Source organism: Colletotrichum lupini, chromosome 3 (assembly GCF_023278565.1).
Source record: "Colletotrichum lupini chromosome 3, complete sequence".
NCBI classification, from domain to species: domain Eukaryota; kingdom Fungi; phylum Ascomycota; class Sordariomycetes; order Glomerellales; family Glomerellaceae; genus Colletotrichum; species Colletotrichum lupini.
The window spans coordinates 2,477,829-2,499,414 of NC_064676.1; the positions used below are offsets into that span (position 1 = coordinate 2,477,829).

The window sequence follows — 21,586 nt, forward strand, 5'->3', positions numbered from 1 at the left end:
TGGCTCTTCTACCATGTTCCGATAGACTTGGAGATTCGTACCTTAAGTTAGTGCAAATGTTCGCTTGCAGGCAGTGGTTATTTTCATGCTGTACCGGATCCTCGGGTATTACAGAACCAAGGTACGGAAGGGGGAACAAAGATAACCTGACTGCTATTATTAGGCAAAGAGATTTATTGAGCCACTGACACAGGTACCTTATGTAAATACGTACAGACCTGACCGGAGTCCAAAGATTCAACGCATGGCGAATGACCAAGTTATCTTACCTAGGAACAGTACCAACAAAAAGAGGATTGCCTACTTGGTATTCAAAATTCAATGTCAACCATTTACAAGAACTCTCTTCAATGACAAGACTGGCTTTGTCATAGCTAGCCAAGCCCGAGGCCAACAATGTAGGAGCTGAACAGATCTCAACAAGCGCAGGTGGAAGAGTTGATGAGCCCGTTGGCATGAGTGAGTCTACTTCAGGTACTCGCAGCGTAGACAAGTTTCGAGATCCTTGGTCAGAGTCGTCGCTATGGATACTTTGATGCAATTCAACGCTGTGGAGTGTGGACTCATGGAGTCATTCACCGCCGGCCGGTAACCTAGTGTAATAGGTGGCTGCTATATGGTGCCCCATGGTCGCTGGATAAGCTGGTGGTGGAATACCCGGACTTTCCCCGCCCGGGGACTCCATAGTCGAGCCACTCAGAGAGGTGCTAAGGCAGTGTCCCATCTTGCCATCTTACCCAACAAGGTATCTTAGTCACTTTGAACTTGACTTCCGGCCAACTGCGTCACACCTCGGCTGAGACCTCTCACCGTCCTTCGAGTCATTGCTTCGGCCAGACTGCAGCGTCAAAACTTATCCATAGCCTCTCTCTGTCCAAAGCCTCCAATCTTTGAATGCACTTGCAAACTTCCACACCACAAATATCAGACACAGCTGCGCATAGATAACGATCGCCATGGCCTTCAACTAGGAATCCAATTGAGATTCCTCCCCGTCACTCCAAAGTCAGCAACAGCGCCTTGAGCACGTCGCAGATATCACCACTCAGCTCAGTTATCAAAATGATACCGCGCATAGCGTTTCGTTCCTCTGCCCTTTTTACTGCAATAGCTCTTCAAAATCGGCGTTGACATTCATCGCGAGTTTGTTTCTACTCGATATCACGCGCCTGAGAAACTGCCACACATTCGCCACCACACTCCCCATCCTATCGCCACCCTTGTACTTGAACCATGGCTTCCGGCTCAATATTCACATTCGATACGGATCCTCAACGGGTCTCATCCCCATGGCTGGCTCCTGAAGACTCTGGGAAGAGGTCCAACTCTGATAGTGGACAAATCCGGCCGGGGCACCTCTCAGACTACCGCGTCACCAAGTTGGAAGCAGAGCCGCAAGAAGGTCCCACTGAATACAAGCTTCACCTCTTATTGCGGCCAAGACGGACATACACCGCTATGAGCACCATATCTTCCACCCAAAACTCCAGAATTCCCGCCAGCCGCTCAAAGATTGCAACTGCTGCCCTGTCGGCCTCTAGTCAGAGCCGACAGGTCCGTCTACAACAACTGACTACGCAATTGCTTTGGAGGCTCCAGCAGTCTTGTGCCTACCATGCTCTGAATCCCAAGGACCTCATCATACCAAAATTACCCGATGATACGGACGACTTGAGCCAGGCCATGACTCCGCAGAAACCTCTCCCAGGCTTGGAAGAATCTCGTGGAGCATTGTATGAGATTGGTGTTGCTGATGACGGGACTCTGGTGGGGCTTACCAAAGACGAAATGGACGAGAGCATTACGACACTCAAGGTCATGGCAGCCACGCTAGGCTGCCGCGTCGAAATCCTACGCCATGTAATTGTTGGCGAGTGCGAGTGGCTAGAGACGTCCGAGTTGGTGGATAGTGTGGCCACTCACCCTGCCCAAATTGCTCGACAGGCAAGACTGTGGGTTGTAGAGGCTCTCGTTACTCCCGACTACTCAATGAAGAACGGGCACCCAGATGGCTCGGCAGAGGGGCGTCGCGAAGTGAAAGAATCGCCAAGGGCTACCGAGTCTGTTGTGCAACCAAGCAGAGGGCGCTCTACCACGGATCAGCTAAGGATAACGCTCACTGGACCAACGACGTCCGGGAAGTCTACTTTGCTGGGTACTTTGTCCACGGGCACTGTCGACAACGGACGAGGAAAAAGCCGGATCAGTCTCTTCAAACATCGGCACGAGGTCGCATCTGGGCTTACTAGCTCAGTAGCACAGGAGCTTATCGGCTACAAGGACCGCGCCATATTCAATTATTCGCAAGATCACGTTGAGTCGTGGATTGATATACACGACAGTGCTGAGAATGGTCGCTTGGTTTTTGTTTCTGATTCCGCCGGCCATCCCCGTTACCGCCGGACCATTCTCCGCGGTTTGTTCGGCTGGGCTCCACAGTGGACTATTCTCTGTCTGGCGGCAGACGATACTGACGCGAGTTCGACAAAAGACGGAGCGAGTTCTACCGCCAATGACGTCCTTGGAGTCGCAGGGGCTGGCGTTGATCTTGCCAAAGCTCATCTCGAGTTATGCCTAAAACTGAAGACTCCGCTGGCTATTGTCATCACAAAAATGGACCTTGCGACCAAAGCTAGTCTGCATCGAATTCTTGGACAGCTCTTGACACACATCAAAGCAGCTGGCAGAGTCCCCAAGATCCTCCAACCAGCTCAAGGCAGTGTTCAGGAATGGACAGCTGTTCCTTCAGCAGATCTCGACAAGGTGAAGGCTGTCACCACAGAGATGGATCGGGATGGGGACCTCCTCAAATTCGTTCCAATAATACTTACCAGTGCTGTCAGCGGTGCTGGTATTGGGATGACACATGCCCTCTTGGAGAGCCTCCCCCTGCCACCAGTCCCTACTGCCAACGACTACGTCGGGATGGCATTGAATCCCGAACAGCCGTCGTGCTTGTTCCACATTGACGACACTTTTAGCCTTCCAGCGTCCTACGCTTCTCTTGCTGAGAATCCCGATCAGAATGACATGGGAACGGTTGTATCCGGATACCTACGTTTTGGCCAGCTTTCGGTCGGAGACAGCATCATTGTTGGACCATTCCCTTCCGGCGAGGACGACTTCAAAGGCATGACACCGGAGGACCGGGCCTCTCCTGGCAATTATGGGCTGTCAATATCTCACCCATCGTCGGCAGAACTTGCCAAGATTGCAATTCGCAATACAGTGGCAGCCTCCACAATCCAAGGAGAATGGCACAAAGCCAAAATTGTCAGCATACGTAATTTACGGCTCCCCGTGAACACACTTGAAGCTGGTCAAGTCGGCACCATTGGAATCGTGCTGGAAATGCCCCAAGAGAAATCGGCAGAAGCGGCTTTCGAGACACCGTTGGCAGCTCCTCGAATCCGGAAAGGCATGGTCCTGGCCATTCCATCCAAACATATGGCGGACACCGGCATGTCCCTCCAAGCAGCTAGTGGACTTACGGTGTCATTCAGAGACCCCAACACTGCATCGCTGGCGTATGGGTCTCTTGTTAATGTTTACGTCGGTAGCGTTCGGGCGGCGGCCCGAGTCAAGGGTGTTTCCAGACTTGCCTCAAGAAACGGCTCGAACAAAGTCAAGCCCGAAGAGACTGAAGATATCTTCGACATAAACGAACATGACGAATCAGCCCCTACATATGATCTTGAGTTCTCGGGCGGCGTTCAGGTTACATTGGAGCTGCTAACCAGTCGAGAATGGGTCGAAATGGGCTCTCAAATCCTTGTGCTCGAGGGAGGCCGCAATGATAGATCTGGTCTAGAGGGCTTCATGGGAACTGTTGTCGAGATTGTGGACTGATTTTGCTTCTTGCGTTTTGCGTTTGCGTTTTGCGTGGGAATTTTGTTTTGATCAGACTTTATAGCGGCGTTGTTGAGCATGTTGCCACATCCTTCACTTATAGGTATCGTTATACCAGCGTTGTCATGTTCATTTTCAGATTATGGTTCTGCCATGATGTATACCTGCGACTAGACCCATATGCTGGTTCCCCAACGCCTGACGCCAGAAATGCCCCCTTGACTATCCGTATTTTATTATGCCCTCACCAAACCGTAGAACAAAGTCCAGGTGAGAATGAAACCTGAAAGACCTCCGAGCAGCCCACTCGTCCAGAAGTCGAACGGCCCCTTGAAGTAACGGCTCGTGCTGAGGAATGGGAAACCTGCTGATGTCGATTCGGGAGCGATGCGCAGGACGTAGAACAAGGCGGCGGTGATGAAAGAGAAGACGAGGTAGAAGAGGAAGCCGCTGTACGATTCGAGACCGAGGATGCCGGCTGCGACACCAAAGAGGGATGCTGAAAGACTCTGCAAGTTTGATAGGGTCTGCAGAGGGCGCGATGTGGTTAGCGACAAAGATTACGTCGGCCATTGAGGCCAGCTTCAGGGACCTATCCCACCTTGGTGTTGTGCATCACGGATTCCTGCACAATGGGGGAGATTTGGTAGTCGCGTTCCGACGGCATCGTGGCGGTGTTGCTGGTATGGGGTGCACGTTTATCAGGTCGCCGGAGAGCTCGTGTCTTATCAGGGGGCAACGGAAGACCTTGGGTCTCGCGGTCGTATCTTTTCCGTCGGCGATGCACTTCGTGTTTGGGGGATCTACCTTAGGTAGTGGTGTCTGTTCTGTTCATTGAGCTCTTCCGTCACAAAGCGGGCCACGGATTAGGTAATGCCAGCTTCCAATCGAATAAGGTATGGTCCGTTGGGGTTTTGGCAGGTCACTGGCTCACTATGATTCCTTACCTAATCCCGCGAAGGAAAGTTGGAGATCGGTTCACGGTATGATAATTTTCCAGACTCCCTACCTACCTGCCTATCCAATCTTGCGTTAGTGTCCCCAGATCGGTGGGTGGAGAGTCATGTCGGTCTCGGCTCCGCCCCGTGTCGTCCCATCCAATGTACCAAAATAAAAAATATGCAAATAATAATCCCCAGGTACGCAATACGTGATGCACAAGCCACATTCTCGGTGCGCAAAACCTCACCGCGACACCGTTAGAACGCTCCGTTAGCTGGGGCAGATCATATGCAACCACCCCACCGAGGTTCCGACTTTGTACCCCTAGCACCTTAATCGGTTACAGGGGTCCAGTTTCCTTCCCCATTCGCGAGCGGGCTGGTCACTCTCGGGTCGGCGCTTTGAGCGAACTCTCCCTTCCCCCCTGGTGAGCCCTCCGCAATCACAATACGTATCCGTACTCCGTACATACAATCCGTATATATCCCCCGAAGCACCGTCTGCCTACTAGAGAGCAGCGTTTGCTCATATTTTGCCTTTCCCTTGAGTCTTTTAAATATTAGTCGACCAAAACATCTCACCACCCCTCAAACCGTTCACGATCCCACTACGCAGCGGCCAACGCGACGACTTGGGGCGACAGATGGCCGTGCTGCTTGCAGGTGCCTCCTCGATACTTGCCAGGTCGCTAGATGGAGCCTGTTGTGTTTGACCAGTCGCCGCTCGCAGAGTATCTTCGTGGTGAGTGCAACTTCCTCATAGGCGAACACCCGTCATGCCATTGAGCTCGCCCACTGATAATCTGCGCGCATGCTGTAGACGAAGGCGAAGAGGAGCAGGCAGGATGGGCGCACGACGATCCAACCTACGATGTGTCGCCTCCTTCGAGCCCTGAGTTCGCGCCGACAGGTCGGCCGATGGTTAGGTCGAGATTCCGCAATAATCCCCTCAGAGTCGACATACCTACCAAAGCGGCCTCCGACAAGTCTTACAGACTCAGCTATTCGGTGCGCATTGTAAATCCCCTATCTGTTGGCACATGGGGAAATTACTGATGTGTGTCCTTTCCAGACCGCGGTAGCATCCAGGATTGACCGAGCCGACAACTCCAAATTCCTTGAGCAATTTCGCTATACTATTATCGCGTCCCAGCTATTGAGTGGGCACTCCATATTATCCCAGAACCATGCATCATCCCGGTCCGCCGATATGGCCATTGACGGAAACCCGGCCGACAAGTTGCTGGATTCAACGAGCGCGGTCGTCGTCGTTCTAGGGGCATTGGCTCTCGTCGTCTCGATCAACTGGCTTGCAGGAACAGGGCCATTGAGCAAACGGCGCACTTTCGTCATTCTGTTGGTTTTTGTGATCGCTGCAGGGATCGCCCATGTGTTTATGCGTAGACAATGGCTGAGGTACAGACGGCTCCAAGCACTGTCAGAGGTCACTGCATTTGTTTCAAACTCTCAGGAATTCGACAGCGCGACTGGCGCAGCGATTGCTCTGGTGCAAGAGGTGGAACTTGTTTCCAGAGGTTACCGTCTGTAAGTTCAATTTCTCCTCTGGCCCAGTAGCTGGCGAGAAAGTCCGTGATGCGCTGACACAAACTTTAGGAGTGCGCCTCTTCCGCCCATCAGCCGCATAGAGGATCGCTCACAGACTCGCAAGTGCGTGCGGCTCCGCAGGGCTCTGAGGGCGTGCTTCGCGGATGTCATTCCCGCATACGATCAGACCGTGGCGGTAGTGAAAGGGTTCTCGGAACAACTCGACCTCGAGAAGTACTACGACATTTACGATATCAGCGATTTCGACATGTCCGATGCCCAGCAAGGCTTCAAGGAGGATGAGTTTGAGGACACCGAGTCTTTGAGGACGCTCAAGATCCTCGCCGCACGGTTTCACACCATCCGGAAGATGTTCTTGTGTGCATTGTTGGCCCTGGACGCGAGCGGTGAGAGCGACGACCTCTTGAAATGGACTACCACAGTAGAAGCGGTGCGCACTCTCAATACGGTCACCCAGAGGGCATTCGACAACCTGAAAAGACTTCTGAGCGATGAGGAGTGTAAGTGATCTTTTTATCTCACTATAAGGCGTGTTGACTAACGTTCGCAAGCATTCCCACCACCGCCAACTCCAAAGATGCCATTAACACCTGGTCGTGAGAGATGGAGATCACAATTACGGAAACTGAACTCTTTGTCCAGCGGTATTCGCGGCTTACAGGCTAAATTGACGCTGTTAAGGGAGGAGTCTGACAGAAGCCTCAATGAGTCTGACGACATTTCCGAGCTCGGATCCAACCTCATGTCACAGTATGAGTCCATAGGAGCTGACCTGAAGATACTGATGCAGGCCTGGGAGGAAGGCAAAGCGGCACTCGCTCTGGGTATCGACCGGAACGAAAAGCGACTTTCTTCCATGAGCACACTGCTGTCTCCGACCAGCTCTCTCAGTGGGCTCACGACAGTTGATGAAGGAGGCGGAGCAGCCGAAGCCCTCAAAGCTTTGAACGGAGAGTCCCCCTCAAGCTTAGACTTTAGCAGCACAGGAGAGCCCGACACGGAGGAGATATTTGAGGCGGTCGCTAAGCCGTTCCGGCCCCGCAGCTTATTGACGAGAGACGAGCGCATCGTCAAGATGAGAGAAGACCGGGAGAAACGAGAGATCGCCAAAGAAAAGGCGGATGCCAACAGAGGCATGCTCAAGGAACTTGAGATGGTCATCAACCTCCGGCCCCGCCCACGAACCGGGACGAATCCATCACGCATTGTTTCGATGTGATGAGGACATGACATTTGATGACGGACATGGCGTTCTGGTGCAACGATTCAGCTAATCACAGTCATTTGAATCTTCGTTTTCCTTTTCTGTTCTTGGTTTCTGATACATAATCTCTGCAAACACATTCGCACTTAGGATGCATATAGAAGGGGATTTCAGGGAATCCGGATGGGAGGTATCGATCGCTTCCAGTTGACCCATTTGTATTGTATAATGGCACTCATGCCCAGCATGACATCTGGTGCAGGCTCAGAGATCGGGCCAGATAATCTCTGGAGACTACTTTAAGTACTACAAGCAAAAAAAGTTAGTATCTACTAGGGAACTAAAAGCGAGAGAAATCAATAGCCCTATGGTTTGATCTGTACTTTGTTTTGTTTACATCTTCACCAGCCACACAGGGTTGCAACAACTCCAGTGTTTTGTGCCGTTTTCATTGCTTATATCCAACGGTTGCCATCCGGAGCTTGAACAAAGAAGCCCGGTCGTCAGGGAGAAGAAAGGGGGAGCCACAATTCAGGGGCTTGGAGCATCAACGTACACCCCTGGCGAAGTGGAGAGAGCTCGGTGAGCCCGGGCCAGCTGCTATCTCAGGAGGGCAAAATGCGCCTGGCAGGCTGCTCGCTTGTCCTTCCAAGGATACGTAGGTGAACGGTGCACGAGCCATCCGTCAGCGATCAAAGACGGAGCGGACGCTGGCTGGCGTGCCTGTGAGTGAGTGTTCCTGCCCCCCCCCCCCGCGCGTTGTTGGCGTTGAGCCCTATTTAACGCTTGACGCGTCGTTCCCTCGCCAGCCCACTACGACGCGCGACCGTGTTTGCCCATTAAAGTGCTTTCCGCGACAAGACCTTCCACCCTTCATCAACCCCTCAACCACAGACTTGACGATCTCAACTTTCACAACAGCTCACCATCACCTCTGTGCCTTCCCTTCCGCTTCCTTGATACCCGAAGATACCCCTCTGCTCTTATTCTTTTCACAAACATATAATCAGCCAGTACGTCGTACCATCCGCACTATTTTTTTTCTTTCTTCCACGATCCTCCCAGTTTTCGATCCAAGTGCATGACGCTGACATTTCGCAGAGATGTTGGAAGCCAGACTCGACCAGGCCGATATCCTGAAGAAGGTAATTCTTTCCTAGCTTGGTTTGATAGCCATGGCTGCTGGTTCTGTGACTAACCTGCCCAGGTTGTCGACGCCATCAAGGATCTCGTTCAGGACTGCAACTTCGACTGCAATGACTCCGGCATCATGCTTCAGGCCATGGACAACTCCCACGTTGCTTTGGTCTCCATGGCTCTCAAGGCCGAGGCTTTTTGTCCCTTCCGCTGCGACCGCAACATTGCGCTCGGCGTCAACCTTGGCTCCTTGACCAAGGTCCTCCGCGCCGCCCAAGGCGACGACATCCTGACGCTCAAGGCTGAGGATGCCCCCGACAGCCTGAACATCCTCTTCGAGAGCTCAGCCAACGACCGTATCAGCGAGTACGACCTCAAGTTGATGGACATTGACCAGGAGCACCTGGGTATTCCCGAGACGGACTACGCCTCCACTATCACCATGCCGAGCAGCGAGTTCAGACGCATCTGCGCGGACTTGATCGCAATGAGCGAGTCGGGTAGGCAGCGCTGTCCCTTCTAAACACTTTTTTGAAAATACAAATTCTAACTTGCTGCCGCGTACAGTTACGATCGACGCGAGCAAGGACGGTGTCAAATTCGCTGCCAGCGGTGACATTGGCAATGGATCCGTCACCCTGCGAAGCCACACCAACGTGGACAAGCCCGAAAACAACGTCGAAATTGAGCTCTCTGAGCCCGTCTCCCTGACCTTCTCTCTCAAGTACCTCGTCAACTTCTGCAAGGCCGCCGCAATTTCCAAGCAAGTCAAGATCTGCCTCTCGAACGAGGTACCGCTGCTTGTCGAGTACGCTCTGTCGGGCTCCAGCTACCTGCGCTTCTACCTGGCGCCGAAGGTAAGTCTAGTCTCTTGCATGACACTCAACACCATCAAGACAAAAAGCTAACGTGCATCCTAGATTGGTGACGAGGAGTAAATCGGCGATTAACGACGGAATGAAGTTGATATTGCTGGCGTTGTACGGGATCATGGACGGGGCAAAGGGCCTGTCCTTTTTCACTCTGGATTGAGTTTTGCATGTTCTAGAGAAGATACGCAATACGTTGGTGAAGGAAGAGCAAAAAGCACTTTTTGGGACCACGAAAGATAATGAAATAACTGTTTCCGCCTACCTTACATATGAGACCATGGGTCCATGACTTTGATACCTAGTGTGCTCGCCATTCATCGAGTCCAGTCCTTTACTGGATTCTCTCAATTGAAAGAGTGCGCCAGCTGAGAGCAGCTGCAATGAGGCGAGCTAGCTACCTTGCCGTCAGAGCTTTCCAATCTCGGGCTAGTGCGGGGTTCTTCGATGCGCCCTTTGGTTTTTTTGGCGGGGTCGATTTTTTCCCTGGAAATGTCACATCGGGCTGGGCGGTCATCGGCCGTCGCAACGTCAGAGTCAGAGCAAGAGCCACTGCCAGAGCGGGAATTGCGAAGCTAACCAAGTGGAAGAACCTGGAACCGCATTACACCCGTTTGGATCCTTTCTAATCTCACTTAGTCACTCCCATCTATTACCTCTCTCTCTTGTCTTCACACGAGACCAAGAGATATCTCCGGAATAGATAGACATCCGGGTAATTGCGCCAATACAGGACCTCTCACTTTGCCCAGATTTTTGTTTCACAACGCATCGAGTTTGTTTGTCTTATTTCCGCACCATTCTTCAACGCAACACTCCTTCTCATTGTCCAGCAACTGTAATCGTTCCGCGCATCGGCATCTTTCCCGATAAAGCATCCCGCCGATAACCGACTTTTGAGATCTGAGAAACTACATACACACGCCTTCAGTAAAACATACCTACAGTATACCATAACCACGCATTTTGAGCAAGCAATAAAGTGTTGTTCCTGAGACGTCACAAGTCTCGCAACAGGATCATGACGGTGGAACTCCCGATCCCCGATACACGCGTCCTGGCCGTCGCCAGTCATGTAAGGCTTTTTCTCTGAGCTCTCACAACCTCGACCGAGATGTGTGACTGACGGTCCGATACAGGTTGTGTCCGGGTGAGTTTGTGTCGCGCCCTTTCACATACGCCCCATGTGCGCTAGGCGTTTCGATAAGCAGAGTGTTGGACCGCGGGTCTGACAGCCTCTCGCAGAAATGTAGGAAACAAAATCGCCGTCTTCACACTGCAGTCCCTTGGCTGCGATGTCGCGGCTCTCAACACCGTCCAGTTCAGTATGGCCTCCTCCTTCCACTCTCTCCTCCCTCTCTCCATGACTGACTTCCCTTCCCTTCCTCCCCATTATCATAGGTATTACTTTGCTAACACACACTCTCTCAAAAAACGATAGGCAATCACACAGGCTACAGACAATGGAAGGGGACAAGGGTGTCCGCCCAGGAGATCCGGGACCTCTTTGAGGGGCTCAAGCAGTCGTACCTAGACGACTTTGACATGATGCTCTCGGGCTACATCCCCGGCGCCGAGGCCGTCGTGGCCGTCGGCGATATCGCAAAGGAGCTCAAGCGGAAGCAGGCCGCCGCGGGGACGCCGGGCGGCTTCTTCTGGGTCCTGGACCCCGTCATGGGCGACAACGGGAAGCTGTACGTCGCCGAGGAGGTCGTGCCCGCGTATCAGAGCCTCGTCGAGCACGCCGACTTGATTCTCCCCAACCAATTTGAGGCCGAGTATGTTTTCTATCCTCTCTTTGTCTCCTTTCCCCCCTCCCCTTCTTGTGTAAATGGTCAGATATCCACAGCACCTCGGCGTCTTTTCCTTCCCCCCCCCCCCGGTGAAAGAACCCTCATATGAAGAAGGAAACGTCAAACCCCTCTTTCACACGCACAACAGAGACCACAAGACAAAAAAGACTGACGAACGGGAAAACACCAAGGCTCCTCTCGGGCGTCAAAATCACCGACATGCAGACGCTCCAAACCGCCATCCGCGCCCTGCACACAAAGTACCGCATCCCCCACGTCGTAATCACCTCCGTCTCCCTCGCCTCGCCTGACCACCCGCCCTCCCACCTCTCCGTCGTCGGCTCCAGCATGTCGCCCTCCACCGGCGAGCCGCGCCTCTTCAAGATTGTCTTCCCCGCCATCGACGCCTACTTCTCCGGCACGGGCGACATGTTTGCCGCCCTCATGACGGTGCGCATGCGCGAGGCCGTCATCGCTGCCAGCGCCAACAGCGAGGACCAGCAGCAGCTCAAGGACCGCGAATCCTGGCTCAGCGGCGACGAGGTCGACGCGCTGGACCTGCCCCTCGCCAAGGCGGCGGAGATGGTGCTGGCGAGCATGCACGAGGTCCTCACGCAGACGGCGCGCGGGATGCAGGAGGTCGTCGCGGCCGCTGGCGGGGACGCCTTGGCGGAGACGGAGGAAGGGAGGACGAAGCTTCACCTGCTCAAGAGCAAGAGCGCCGAGCTGAAGCTCGTGAGGAACCTTGCGAGCTTGCGGGAGCCGACTGTGGAGTTGAGAGCGAGAAGGTTGTAGAGGGTGCTCCCCTTGGACGATAGGGGTCAGAGAGTCAGGGGTTTGGAGGGGACCGGGGGGGGGGGGGGGCGTGGTTCGAAATCTTTACGACGGGGAAGAGAGAGAGAAAGACCTATAGAGGCGTGTTTGGTTTTGGAAAGGCGCTTTTGTGTGGTGTTCCTTTGCTGGTTCATAGATTTGAAAGTAAGCGTGCTTGGGTAGATAAATGTCACCTGCATGTAGAGACGGCCTGTGGATCAGGACTAGAAAAAGGCACATCGTGGTGGTCGTAGCATTTGTCATTATTCGTCCATTTCCAGTTCTATAAGAAATCCATAACTTTTGTATCGTTCCCATGGTGATGTGATGGCATCGGTTGGTTCATCCCCGTGAGCTCAATGTCTTGTAAGCCATAGCGCGAGGCCTCCCTATCGAACCTACCAAACGCTACCGTATCTACTGCGCAAGAGAAACGCCGGTGCTGCCGAACCCGCCAGCGCCGCGCACGCTCTCCTCGAGCTCGGCGACCTCAACGACCTCGGGAGTGAAGATGCGCTCGATGATGAGCTGGGCGATGCGGTCGCCCTCAGCGACCTCAAAATCGGTGTCGGCGTGGTTGAAGAGGAGGACCTTGACCTGGCCGCGGTAGTCGGCGTCGATGACGCCGGCGCCGGTGTCGATGAAGTTCTTGGAGGCGAGGCCAGAGCGGGGAGCAACGCGGCCGTCTATAGTGTACGAGAAAGTGTGGTCAGTATATCGCCATGACTACAAGTGCCAAGAAGGGGGAAGCTCTTGAGGAGCTAGCTGTCAACAGGAGAGGTCTCAACACATACAGGTGCCAGCGGGGACAGAGATGGCAATGTCGGTGTCGACCATGGCCTTGCCGCGGGCCGGGATGGTGGTGACCTTTGCTGCGTAGAGGTCGTAGCCGGCGGCGAACAAGCTGCCGCGGGTCGGCAGGCGAGCCTTGTCGGAGAGCTTCTTGATCTGAAGAGGTGGGCAGGGCTCCATGGCGGCGGGGACGGGGGCGTCGTTGGAGGAGGTCTTGACTCGCTTGGCGGGAGGATCGGACTGCTGCTGTTGTGCGGCGACGGGTTCAGAAGAGGTCATTTTGGGTTGAGAGAAACGTTAGGGGATGTAAAGACTACAGAGTAGAGTTTACCTTTTCGCCGTTTGAATTCTGGGCTAGAGCAAAGTGGGGAGTCGAATGCTGAGCGAGAGTCTACTCCTTTGAATCGACAAGCTAGGTGCCTGCTCTGCTGGAGTTTTCCACTGCCGGGTTGTCAGTGGACACTCTCCCACCGTCTGCACTCTGGCGGTGTCGCGCGAGACGCGTCAGGACGCGGCAGAGCAATTGACCAATCAGAACCAGAGATGCCAATTGCCCATTTACATATCAAGTACGGAGTACTCCGTACTATGAAGAGGTCGTCATCCGACTTAAGGTAGCATGCAAGGGCATAAGCTACCTCATGGCATGGCAGAGTTCATTCATCTTGCGACGATCTCTCTCAGGAGAATCAGATAGCCTCAGAGTTGCCTTGTGAACCCCTCCTGAAAGAAAGGCTCGAAATCTCAAAAGTCTGTCGATTCTCCATACTGATTTCTTGCATTGACGAGGGCGGAAGGAGATGCTTCAGACGCATGCTTCGTACGCCAAGGTGCCAATCTGGACACCAACTTTTTTTTTTCCGTTTTACCCAGACCCGGAGGCAAGTGTAGAGTTAATCGCATACACTGTGACGCACTATCGAAAACGAGCGCGCACTGTGAACATCGGAGCCTCACTTGTACACTGCAATGGCCCCAGTGAGCCTATGAGAACTGCGTGCCCTGAGTCAAGAGACTCAACGCTTAACAACAGGAGCTTTTCTCTGACATTGCAAGGCCCAGGGTAGACATGCTATCGTGAAAATTTCATTTGATTGCCTGGTTGGCCATCTCCACACGGGGGATCTGCGCCGACTGCGTCGCAGTCACACTCGCACGGATGTGCGGCAGATCAAGCCCTGCTAGTCGTCAAGCTCTCTTCCAAAATCAATGAGCTTGAGCCTAGTCGCGTCCCTAGGATGGAACTGCGCGACCTTGGACCTGACGAGGAATCGCGCCGCTGCTGTTTCCTTTGAGAGCTTAACGTACGCCGCAGTGCTATCGCCAGCTGCTTCAGCATGTTGATTCAGAAGCTGTTCTGTAAGATCGCGCATCTCGCGACCAGCAGCCGCTGCCTCGTCCGTATTGCCTTTTCCGCGGCCGGCATCCTCTTGGGATAAACCCCAAACTTCCTCGAGGCGTCGTTGTCGTTTATCCTCGTCCACATTGGATTTGACTTTGACAGGTCGGCCCTGGGCGTTGAAACCAGCACCGAGTTGATCCGAATCAATTTCCATCATGTCGCCCACGACAGGTCCGCCGAGGTCTTCCGCAGCTAGTTGACCTCCCAGGTGACCGTCAATGAAGTTTCTCAAAGCTTTGAGTAGCTTGGTTGTCTCCTTGTCGTAACGCTTCTTCTTTTGCCTCAGTTCGTCCAGTCTTTTCTTGGCTGCCTGTTCGGGCGTCAATTCCATCCTAGATTCGGCCTCGTCTTTGAGAAACAGAACTCGCTTCTCCAAACTCTGCTGGAGGGTTTTCTGGTCAGACAAATTCGCCTGCTCAACTTCGAGCCTGCGTTTGGTCTGATCGAAAGTGGCTCCTTGACTCGTCAGATAGTCTTGGGACTCAACAACGGTCTGATGAGTCGTTCGCAGGGCAAGTAGCGCGGGTAGAACGGATTCCGAGAAAGGTACGAAGGGAGGCGTGCTGGCAACTTGCTCGAAAGCGCCTCTCATGACTTCATAAGGTTCTTGTCCTGGTCCAGGAACATTCTGGCTTGAGTTGGCATTTCGTTGAAGCTGTTCACGTATTAACTTATAGAACTCAACGAGCATAAATTAGGATGCATACTGCGGCAAGCTCTTCCCGGTATTGCTCAATCTTCTCTTGGAGTTCTCGCAAGCTCTGATCCAGGCTCAAGGTGTACCTATCGCTGACGGGACGGGGTGTTTCGTCCATGCTGTGCTGAAAGCGGTCGCTCAAAGTGAGAGGCTGCTGTGTGTTGTTGTATGTCCCTGATACAGGCCAAACAATCCGGTATTTTGGCGACACGGTGCAAATATCAGATAGAATGGCGCACGCGACCTCGAGAGGGTTTCCCGGAGGAAACGAAACACTTCAAGCAACGGTAGCACGCGCAGGTCTTCAATCCGTCCTAAGCTCACGGCCCGTCGGAGCAATGGGCACGTCCAATGGTGTCGAGCGTCTGATTCGATCCTTGTCAGAATAATTAAGGCGACTTCGGGCGCTAGATCGTCTCTGCTTGTTTCATACGAGGTGTCACTGTGTGTCGGGTGCTATCAAGATTTCCGGGGGCGCAGACAGTCCGCGACTTGCACAGATGATGGCTCTGTCTTGGCTGTCAAGCAGTCTGGCGCGCTGTCAATCGCGATTCCTGACTCGGTGGACTGGATTAAAGAAGGAATTGTTTTAGTCGTCGGTAGGGCTGTGGCTGCTCATAACGATGACACTGGCAGCGACGAGGAAACTTGTTGAAAAGCAATCGATGCCTATCTCTCTCACATTGGCGAGACGTGTCGTGACGTTGTGCCGGTTCGCTTTGTGTACTCTGTAATACCCCGTACGGAGTATGGTGTGCAGGAGGTGTGTTGGTGCCGATGGGAGCATCCCCTTGCATTGGAAACAATGCAGAGCACCGCGTTGGAGGCAGGGTCGGTCGCAAGGCGCAAGGCGCAGCTTCCATTTCCCTCCCGCACCTTTTTCCTTTGGTCAATTAGTCTGCGGGAGATGTGCGGAGGAAATGCACACGAAATAGCAAACACTGTGCGGCTCGCTGCATGGATCTGCCCAATGAAACATCCAATCCCCAGCATAGGCACATAGGTGGGAAGGCACACAGGTATCCGTACGGCATCAGAGTACCAGAAGGACCAGCTGGTTGCGCACCTCACGCTGCGGAAGGTACGTTAGGCACCTCCGGAGCGGGGGCCACCTTCTCCCCCATGTTGCTTAATCTGCCGGAAAGGTATCGTCTCTCACTGTGTGGATACCTCTCTTTTTCTGGTGCAGAGTGGAGACTTGTCGAGGCCAGGCCGCAAATGAGGCAAAGGCACTGGCTGCGTCAATGTAGAGGCCGTGCATCGAATTCAGACACTGTACTGGCCCTTGCCCCTAGGCGGGCACCGATGGGCTCCTGGCATTGGCGCCGCGCTGGCACTTGCGCTGCTTGTTCTGAGGAGAAAGCGTGAGAATATCTTGCCTTCCCATCCCGTTTCTCAAACCTCTTCGAGACATCCGGAGCCCCCTTCCAACCCATCTGTTTGCCCTGCACGGTTTTCTCTCCCCATCTCTTTTAATCACCGACTCGCCTCTTCGTCTCTCTCCTCGTTTGTCGAAAGCTTTTGGTGGGTTGTGTTTTTCCAACGGCGCAGCGCATCGGTCCCCCACAGTTTCGCTTCCCTCTCACGTGTCGCTTCCAAAAGCTATCCAGGTCCGACTACTCTGGCTTGACGGTCGGCGCGTTGCCATCATCGTTTCGTTGCTTAACAGCTCGACAAGCTTCAAGGAGACAAGGAACCTCACGCAAAGAAACATCAAAGCTCTGCTTGCAGACTTGATACCACGTCGCGATACATCGCAGCTTGGACTGTTCGGAAGAAAGGTTTGAGCTTCTGCATCCGAATCGCCTCCCAGATACAACCTTTGTCAATCATCAGCTCCTTCCCTCCCACCTTCTCTACCTCTTTTCCATCATCCACCTTCTTCCTGCCCGTCCGCTGCCTCATCGCCCAGCCTCGCCTTCCCTCCGCTTGACCTGAGTATCTTTGCGATTCTCACGATTTCGGAAGTCACCTCGAACCTGATAGGATAGGAGTCATCCTGAACCCACATCCCGATCTTTCAACTTCACGATCTCTGTCTACCCTACGACCTTTATCCTGCACGATCAAAGCCACTTCACCGAAGAGACATTCTCTGAACCCGATCCCGACTACGCCACTACACCAGCCCGTTTTCCTTTGAAAACCGTTGTGGTGTAGATAGTCGAATACAAACAAGCTCTTCTTGAACATACACGGAATTGCGAAAACTTGTGTGAGACATTAACAACTAGCCCATCATGTCCGCGTCGCCCACCCAACCCGCCAACTCGGCCAAGCGCCCCCTCGAGGAGACCTCGTCCCCTTCGCGTAGCAACGACCAGCCCGACGCGAAGCGCCCAGCCTTGGACAAAATACTGAAGAGTGATGAGGAGGTTGAGATGGCGCAGCCACTCGACGCAACTACCATCCCATCCACGGATGTGAACGGTGCCGACAAGACCAACGGCGCTGATACAAAGTCTGAGACTGGCGCCGAAGGTTCCGAGACGAAGCCTATCCAGAGCTCCGTTGCCGGCTCCGTTCCCGCGACCTCCACGCCCTCGGCAAGTCACGATGAGAGAGATTGGATTCACATTCGCGCTGTCATTTCCAGCCCGGAAGCTGCCACCGTCATTGGAAAGGGTGGAGAAAATGTGTCAAACATTCGCAAGATGTCGGGTGCCAAGTGCACCGTCAGCGATTACCAAAAGGGGGCCGTTGAGCGCATCTTAACCGTTAGCGGCGTTGTCGATGCTGCTGCAAAGGTTTGTAACTGAATCGCTCTTGCCCAGAGGAGTCGTAGCTAACCCAGTCGAATAGGCCTTCGGTCTCATCATTCGGACTCTCAACAATGAGCCTCTGGCCGAGCCATCCAGTGCCCAGTCAAAGACGTACCCTCTGCGCCTGCTCATCCCTCACATCTTGATCGGTTCCATCATCGGAAAGGGCGGCGCTCGTATCCGCGAGATCCAGGAGGCTTCCGGTGCAAGGCTTAACGCGTCCGACTCCTGCCTGCCTCTGTCGACCGAGCGTTCGCTGGTGGTTATGGGTGTTGCTGACGCGGTTCACATCGCTACATACTACGTCGGCAGCACCCTGCTAGAGCAGCTGAATGACCGGTTCGGTGGACCTGCTGCCTCCGCATATGCGACAAGGAGTGGTGGCCCCGCTGGCGTTGTCCCTGGCGGCATGCAAGTTGTCCCATACAGCCCGCAGCCAACCACTGGCAACTACGGTAACCGCGATAACTACAACCGCAGACACGACGCTCGCGCCCAACATCACGGCCTGCCAGCTGCTCCGTACGGCGCGCAGCCCTACCCTCACCAGGCAGCCCAGCCCAACCCGGCCATGCCCATTCACTACGGTGCGGCGCAGGCTGGCGGCTATGGCGCCGCTGCTCCTATGCAACCCCACGCAGGTGCTGCCATGCCTCAACCTCACGGCGCTCACCCAGCTCAGCCCGTTCACGGAGGAGCCATGCCAGGCGCGCCTTTGACCCAGCAGATCTACATCCCTAATGATATGGTTGGAGCCATCATCGGAAAGGGCGGGCAAAAGATCAACGAAATACGCCAGATCAGCGGTAGTGTGATTAAGATCAACGAGCCGCAAGACAACAGCAACGAACGCCTGGTCACAATCACGGGCACAGAGGAGTGCAACAGGATGGCGCTTTACATGCTCTACTCTCGTCTTGGTAAGTAGATTGAGGCCAAGGTCAGCAGGGTCGAGCAAAGTGCTAACAAGTACAACAGAATCGGAAAAACACCGGATCTAGCGTTGACGACGTTCATGACTTTACTGACTATCAAATTTTAGTTCGGCAAACCAAAATTTCGGGCGGAATGGCACAGTTTCTTTTCTTTCGCGAAACATCATCGCCGTGTTTGGGGGATATCGGATTGGTCTCTAGCGACATCTACGCCGCGAGACCCCGGCTACATCTGGAAAGGGGGACTGGTCTCGATCAGCTTCGGCAGATCAAAGGTGCTTTTAGAGGAGGTACTACTTTTAATAGTGCACTACTCTCTTTTACTTCATCCATTCTCCAGCACATCTTGACTTCCTGCCCACTCTCATCACTATCACCGTCGCGCGCCCCATCGGTCGCCGCCCTGTTCGGCCCTGCTTGTCGTCCTATCACCCTCACTCACACAGCCCTGACGGTTATGACAGCCTTGACCCCTAGAATATCGTGACCCGTTCCCCAACATCGTCCTGATCAACTCTACCACATACATTCGTGCACTCTGCCCTACTACATTCTCTCTACCTGCCGTATGACACGCGCGCATATCTCGTCTGGTTGAGGAGCAGATCAATTCTTTTTCTTGCCCGCGCCTTGGCGCAGGAGACGAGGTCACAGTGGACACTGATAGTTTGGCCTCGTGAGAATGAGATTGCTAATCGATTCCCAATAGGCATCGGACGAAGGCGGCAGTGACGAAGTTTGCTGGCTGGGGCTGAGACGCATCCACAACTCGGAATTCATGAGATGGACGTAGGAGACGGTAAGTGTTGACATTCAATTTGCACGTGCTGATGACGCGCAGCAATCCTGCCTCGGATCAGAAGTAAGCCGCACAAGTTTGCACACAGGATATCGTGTTGATAGACGGTGGTTGGGGCACAAAAGTATATTACACATCTCGTCTCATCGTAATCCCATCATAAAGGTACAGTACGTAATCGTAGTCATCCCATCCTGGTAGCTTTCTCCTTCCAAGGAACAAACTTTCACATGGAACTAGCATTCAGTATATTCGGTCCTCAGATTTGCTTCAGATTTACGTGATACTGTTCATCGTCAGTCAGTGATGCAGGCAAGTAAAAAGATATCGATGGCCTCGACAACAACATACCATGGAAATGTCCTTGCGGCCTGATCTCAGCAAGTGAATGTTATCAGATATGGCTGTAAACAAACTCAGTCAGCTTTCTTGCTAGAGCCTACGTGGGAAAACCTCCCTCGGCAGGGGGTTAATGTTGACCAAACTTACGTCCAGCCTTGGCTTTGGCGTCGAGGTGAGCCTGCTTACTATCCCATCCCAACAAGAGCGTCACAGCAGGGCCCTTCTCCCCGTCCCCGCCTCCGGAGGCGGCGTCCACGGCAAGGGGCGTCGAGATCTCGCCGTACGCGTGCCTGTGATACCCGACGACGCTCGCCCGCCCCTCCGCCAACCCTTTGGCAAACTCGGCCGTCTTGCCCGCGAACTCGGGTTCTACGCCGTACGCTACAAAGACCTCTGTGCACGGCGCGCGGAGGACAACGGACGGCGGGTCCTGGTTCGCGGAGAGAAGGGGGACCTTGTAGAAGACGGGCGAGGAGGCGGCGACGACGGCTTTGAGGGAGGCGAACCAGGGCATGTAGGCCTCGGACGAGGCAAAGGCGGAGAAGGCGTCCGGGGAGGCCCACTCGATGACCAGGACTGTTTTGGATGGGTCCTCGAGCTGAGTGCCCGTGTAGAGGGCGTCTACGCCGGGCACGGATTTGAGGGTCGAGGTTACGTCGGACCAGGCTGCGGGCGGTTGGGAGGGGGGCGAGGTGTCGTGGTTTTTGAAGGTGAAGGTTATGAATTCTGTAACTGGGGCGGAGGAGGCCATTGTTTTTGATCCGGTTGACTTTGGAGAATGTAGAATGGTTGGGATGATTGATGGAGGTGGAAGAGGGGTGAGGTGTGTGAGATAGGTGTGTGAGATAGGTATCAGGTCCTCGAAGACACTTCGGATATGTAACTGTTTCCCCGGGGTTGAGTGGGACTTTATATCTTGGACAGTTATGATGCTATTCACGACTTTGGGTTTCCTGCAATCAACAAGTGATTGACTTCGTCACGAAGTACGAGCACCTTCTACAAGGTTCTACATTCGAGGCGGGACGTTGCACTTCCATCCGGCCGCATCGGGACGTATAGGTCACGTGGTGTGGTGCGGTTCTACTCCGCACCGCAGGGCGAAGCTTCTGGTGACACAAGTCTCTAAGTTTGCGAATGTCGCAAGCCACATTGCGGCATGTCTTCTGCCGGTTCCTCAAGCCCGGTAGGTGTGCATGTTCTCTACCAAGGGATTAACAGGAGCCGGGAAAGACAGGCCCACGGGCTTTGATCGGATTGCTGAAGAAAAAGAGCGGGAGTTGAAATGACGGACGGGACAGCCATGCATCGGGCTCCGCACCAGTAGAGGCCGGCCGGATCCACTCCCGCTCGCTCCAGTTCCACGGAACCTCCGCCCAGCGACGGCGGTGATGAATCTCGGGCGCGTGGCCAACCTAGATGATCCTGAGCGGCACTTGCTCCCATGTGCATTCTTCGTGCAGATGATGACATCGAATGGAAAAAACACCCCAAGTCTGATCATAGCTTGACGCTAGTAATAGCGCACCTTCTTGTGGGCAGGGCATTCCAACGGTTGAGACCCGGCTCAGAAGTTGTCTGGCCTTGAAACCACGAAAGGGTGAGGCACAGGAATGCCACCATTCCGACGATTGCTTCTCCTCATCGGCAGTGGGCTGGCTGGCTTGCGCTTTCCTTACATGGGG

General features: G+C 53.9%; 7 protein-coding genes across 7 annotated transcripts; 4 read left to right on the forward strand and 3 right to left on the reverse strand.

The window, feature by feature from the left end:
• Positions 1-1,233: 1,233 nt before the first annotated feature.
• CLUP02_05498 (GTP-binding protein) lies at positions 1,234-3,849 on the forward strand (the record flags this gene model as incomplete). Its single annotated transcript, XM_049284505.1, has 1 exon — positions 1,234-3,849. The coding sequence occupies one exon, from the start codon at positions 1,234-1,236 to the stop codon at positions 3,847-3,849; it is 2,616 nt and encodes an 871-aa protein (XP_049141648.1).
• A 236-nt stretch (positions 3,850-4,085) lies between these two features.
• Positions 4,086-4,615, reverse strand: CLUP02_05499 (uncharacterized protein; the record flags this gene model as incomplete). The annotated part of the gene is made up of 2 exons (XM_049284506.1): positions 4,086-4,376; positions 4,451-4,615. Coding segments are annotated over 2 exons (456 nt in total), but the record flags the coding sequence as incomplete, so codon positions are not given.
• A 169-nt stretch (positions 4,616-4,784) lies between these two features.
• Positions 4,785-9,635, forward strand: CLUP02_05500 (uncharacterized protein; the record flags this gene model as incomplete). Its single annotated transcript, XM_049284507.1, has 17 exons — positions 4,785-4,832; positions 4,909-4,934; positions 5,012-5,218; positions 5,407-5,440; positions 5,484-5,532; positions 5,611-5,798; positions 5,863-6,335; positions 6,405-6,856; positions 6,908-7,563; positions 7,711-7,816; positions 7,977-8,128; positions 8,223-8,285; positions 8,370-8,580; positions 8,662-8,705; positions 8,768-9,197; positions 9,265-9,554; positions 9,618-9,635. 17 exons carry the CDS (start codon positions 4,785-4,787, stop codon positions 9,633-9,635), a joined length of 3,447 nt encoding a protein of 1,148 aa, XP_049141650.1.
• A 952-nt stretch (positions 9,636-10,587) lies between these two features.
• Positions 10,588-12,154, forward strand: CLUP02_05501 (pyridoxal kinase; the record flags this gene model as incomplete). Its single annotated transcript, XM_049284508.1, has 5 exons — positions 10,588-10,641; positions 10,706-10,716; positions 10,812-10,891; positions 11,008-11,344; positions 11,551-12,154. 5 exons carry the CDS (start codon positions 10,588-10,590, stop codon positions 12,152-12,154), a joined length of 1,086 nt encoding a protein of 361 aa, XP_049141651.1.
• A 1,991-nt stretch (positions 12,155-14,145) lies between these two features.
• On the reverse strand, positions 14,146-15,181 carry CLUP02_05502 (uncharacterized protein; the record flags this gene model as incomplete). The annotated part of the gene is made up of 2 exons (XM_049284509.1): positions 14,146-15,021; positions 15,074-15,181. The coding sequence occupies 2 exons, from the start codon at positions 15,179-15,181 to the stop codon at positions 14,146-14,148; spliced, it is 984 nt and encodes a 327-aa protein (XP_049141652.1).
• A 1,187-nt stretch (positions 15,182-16,368) lies between these two features.
• On the forward strand, positions 16,369-19,626 carry CLUP02_05503 (KH domain-containing protein; the record flags this gene model as incomplete). The annotated part of the gene is made up of 12 exons (XM_049284510.1): positions 16,369-16,427; positions 16,484-16,831; positions 16,900-16,954; positions 17,050-17,217; positions 17,298-17,810; positions 17,866-18,745; positions 18,868-19,035; positions 19,101-19,154; positions 19,238-19,326; positions 19,428-19,436; positions 19,470-19,549; positions 19,602-19,626. 12 exons carry the CDS (start codon positions 16,369-16,371, stop codon positions 19,624-19,626), a joined length of 2,448 nt encoding a protein of 815 aa, XP_049141653.1.
• Positions 19,627-19,818: 192 nt separating this feature from the next.
• On the reverse strand, positions 19,819-20,652 carry CLUP02_05504 (uncharacterized protein; the record flags this gene model as incomplete). Its single annotated transcript, XM_049284511.1, has 3 exons — positions 19,819-19,845; positions 19,911-19,963; positions 20,049-20,652. The coding sequence occupies 3 exons, from the start codon at positions 20,650-20,652 to the stop codon at positions 19,819-19,821; spliced, it is 684 nt and encodes a 227-aa protein (XP_049141654.1).
• Positions 20,653-21,586: the final 934 nt, after the last annotated feature.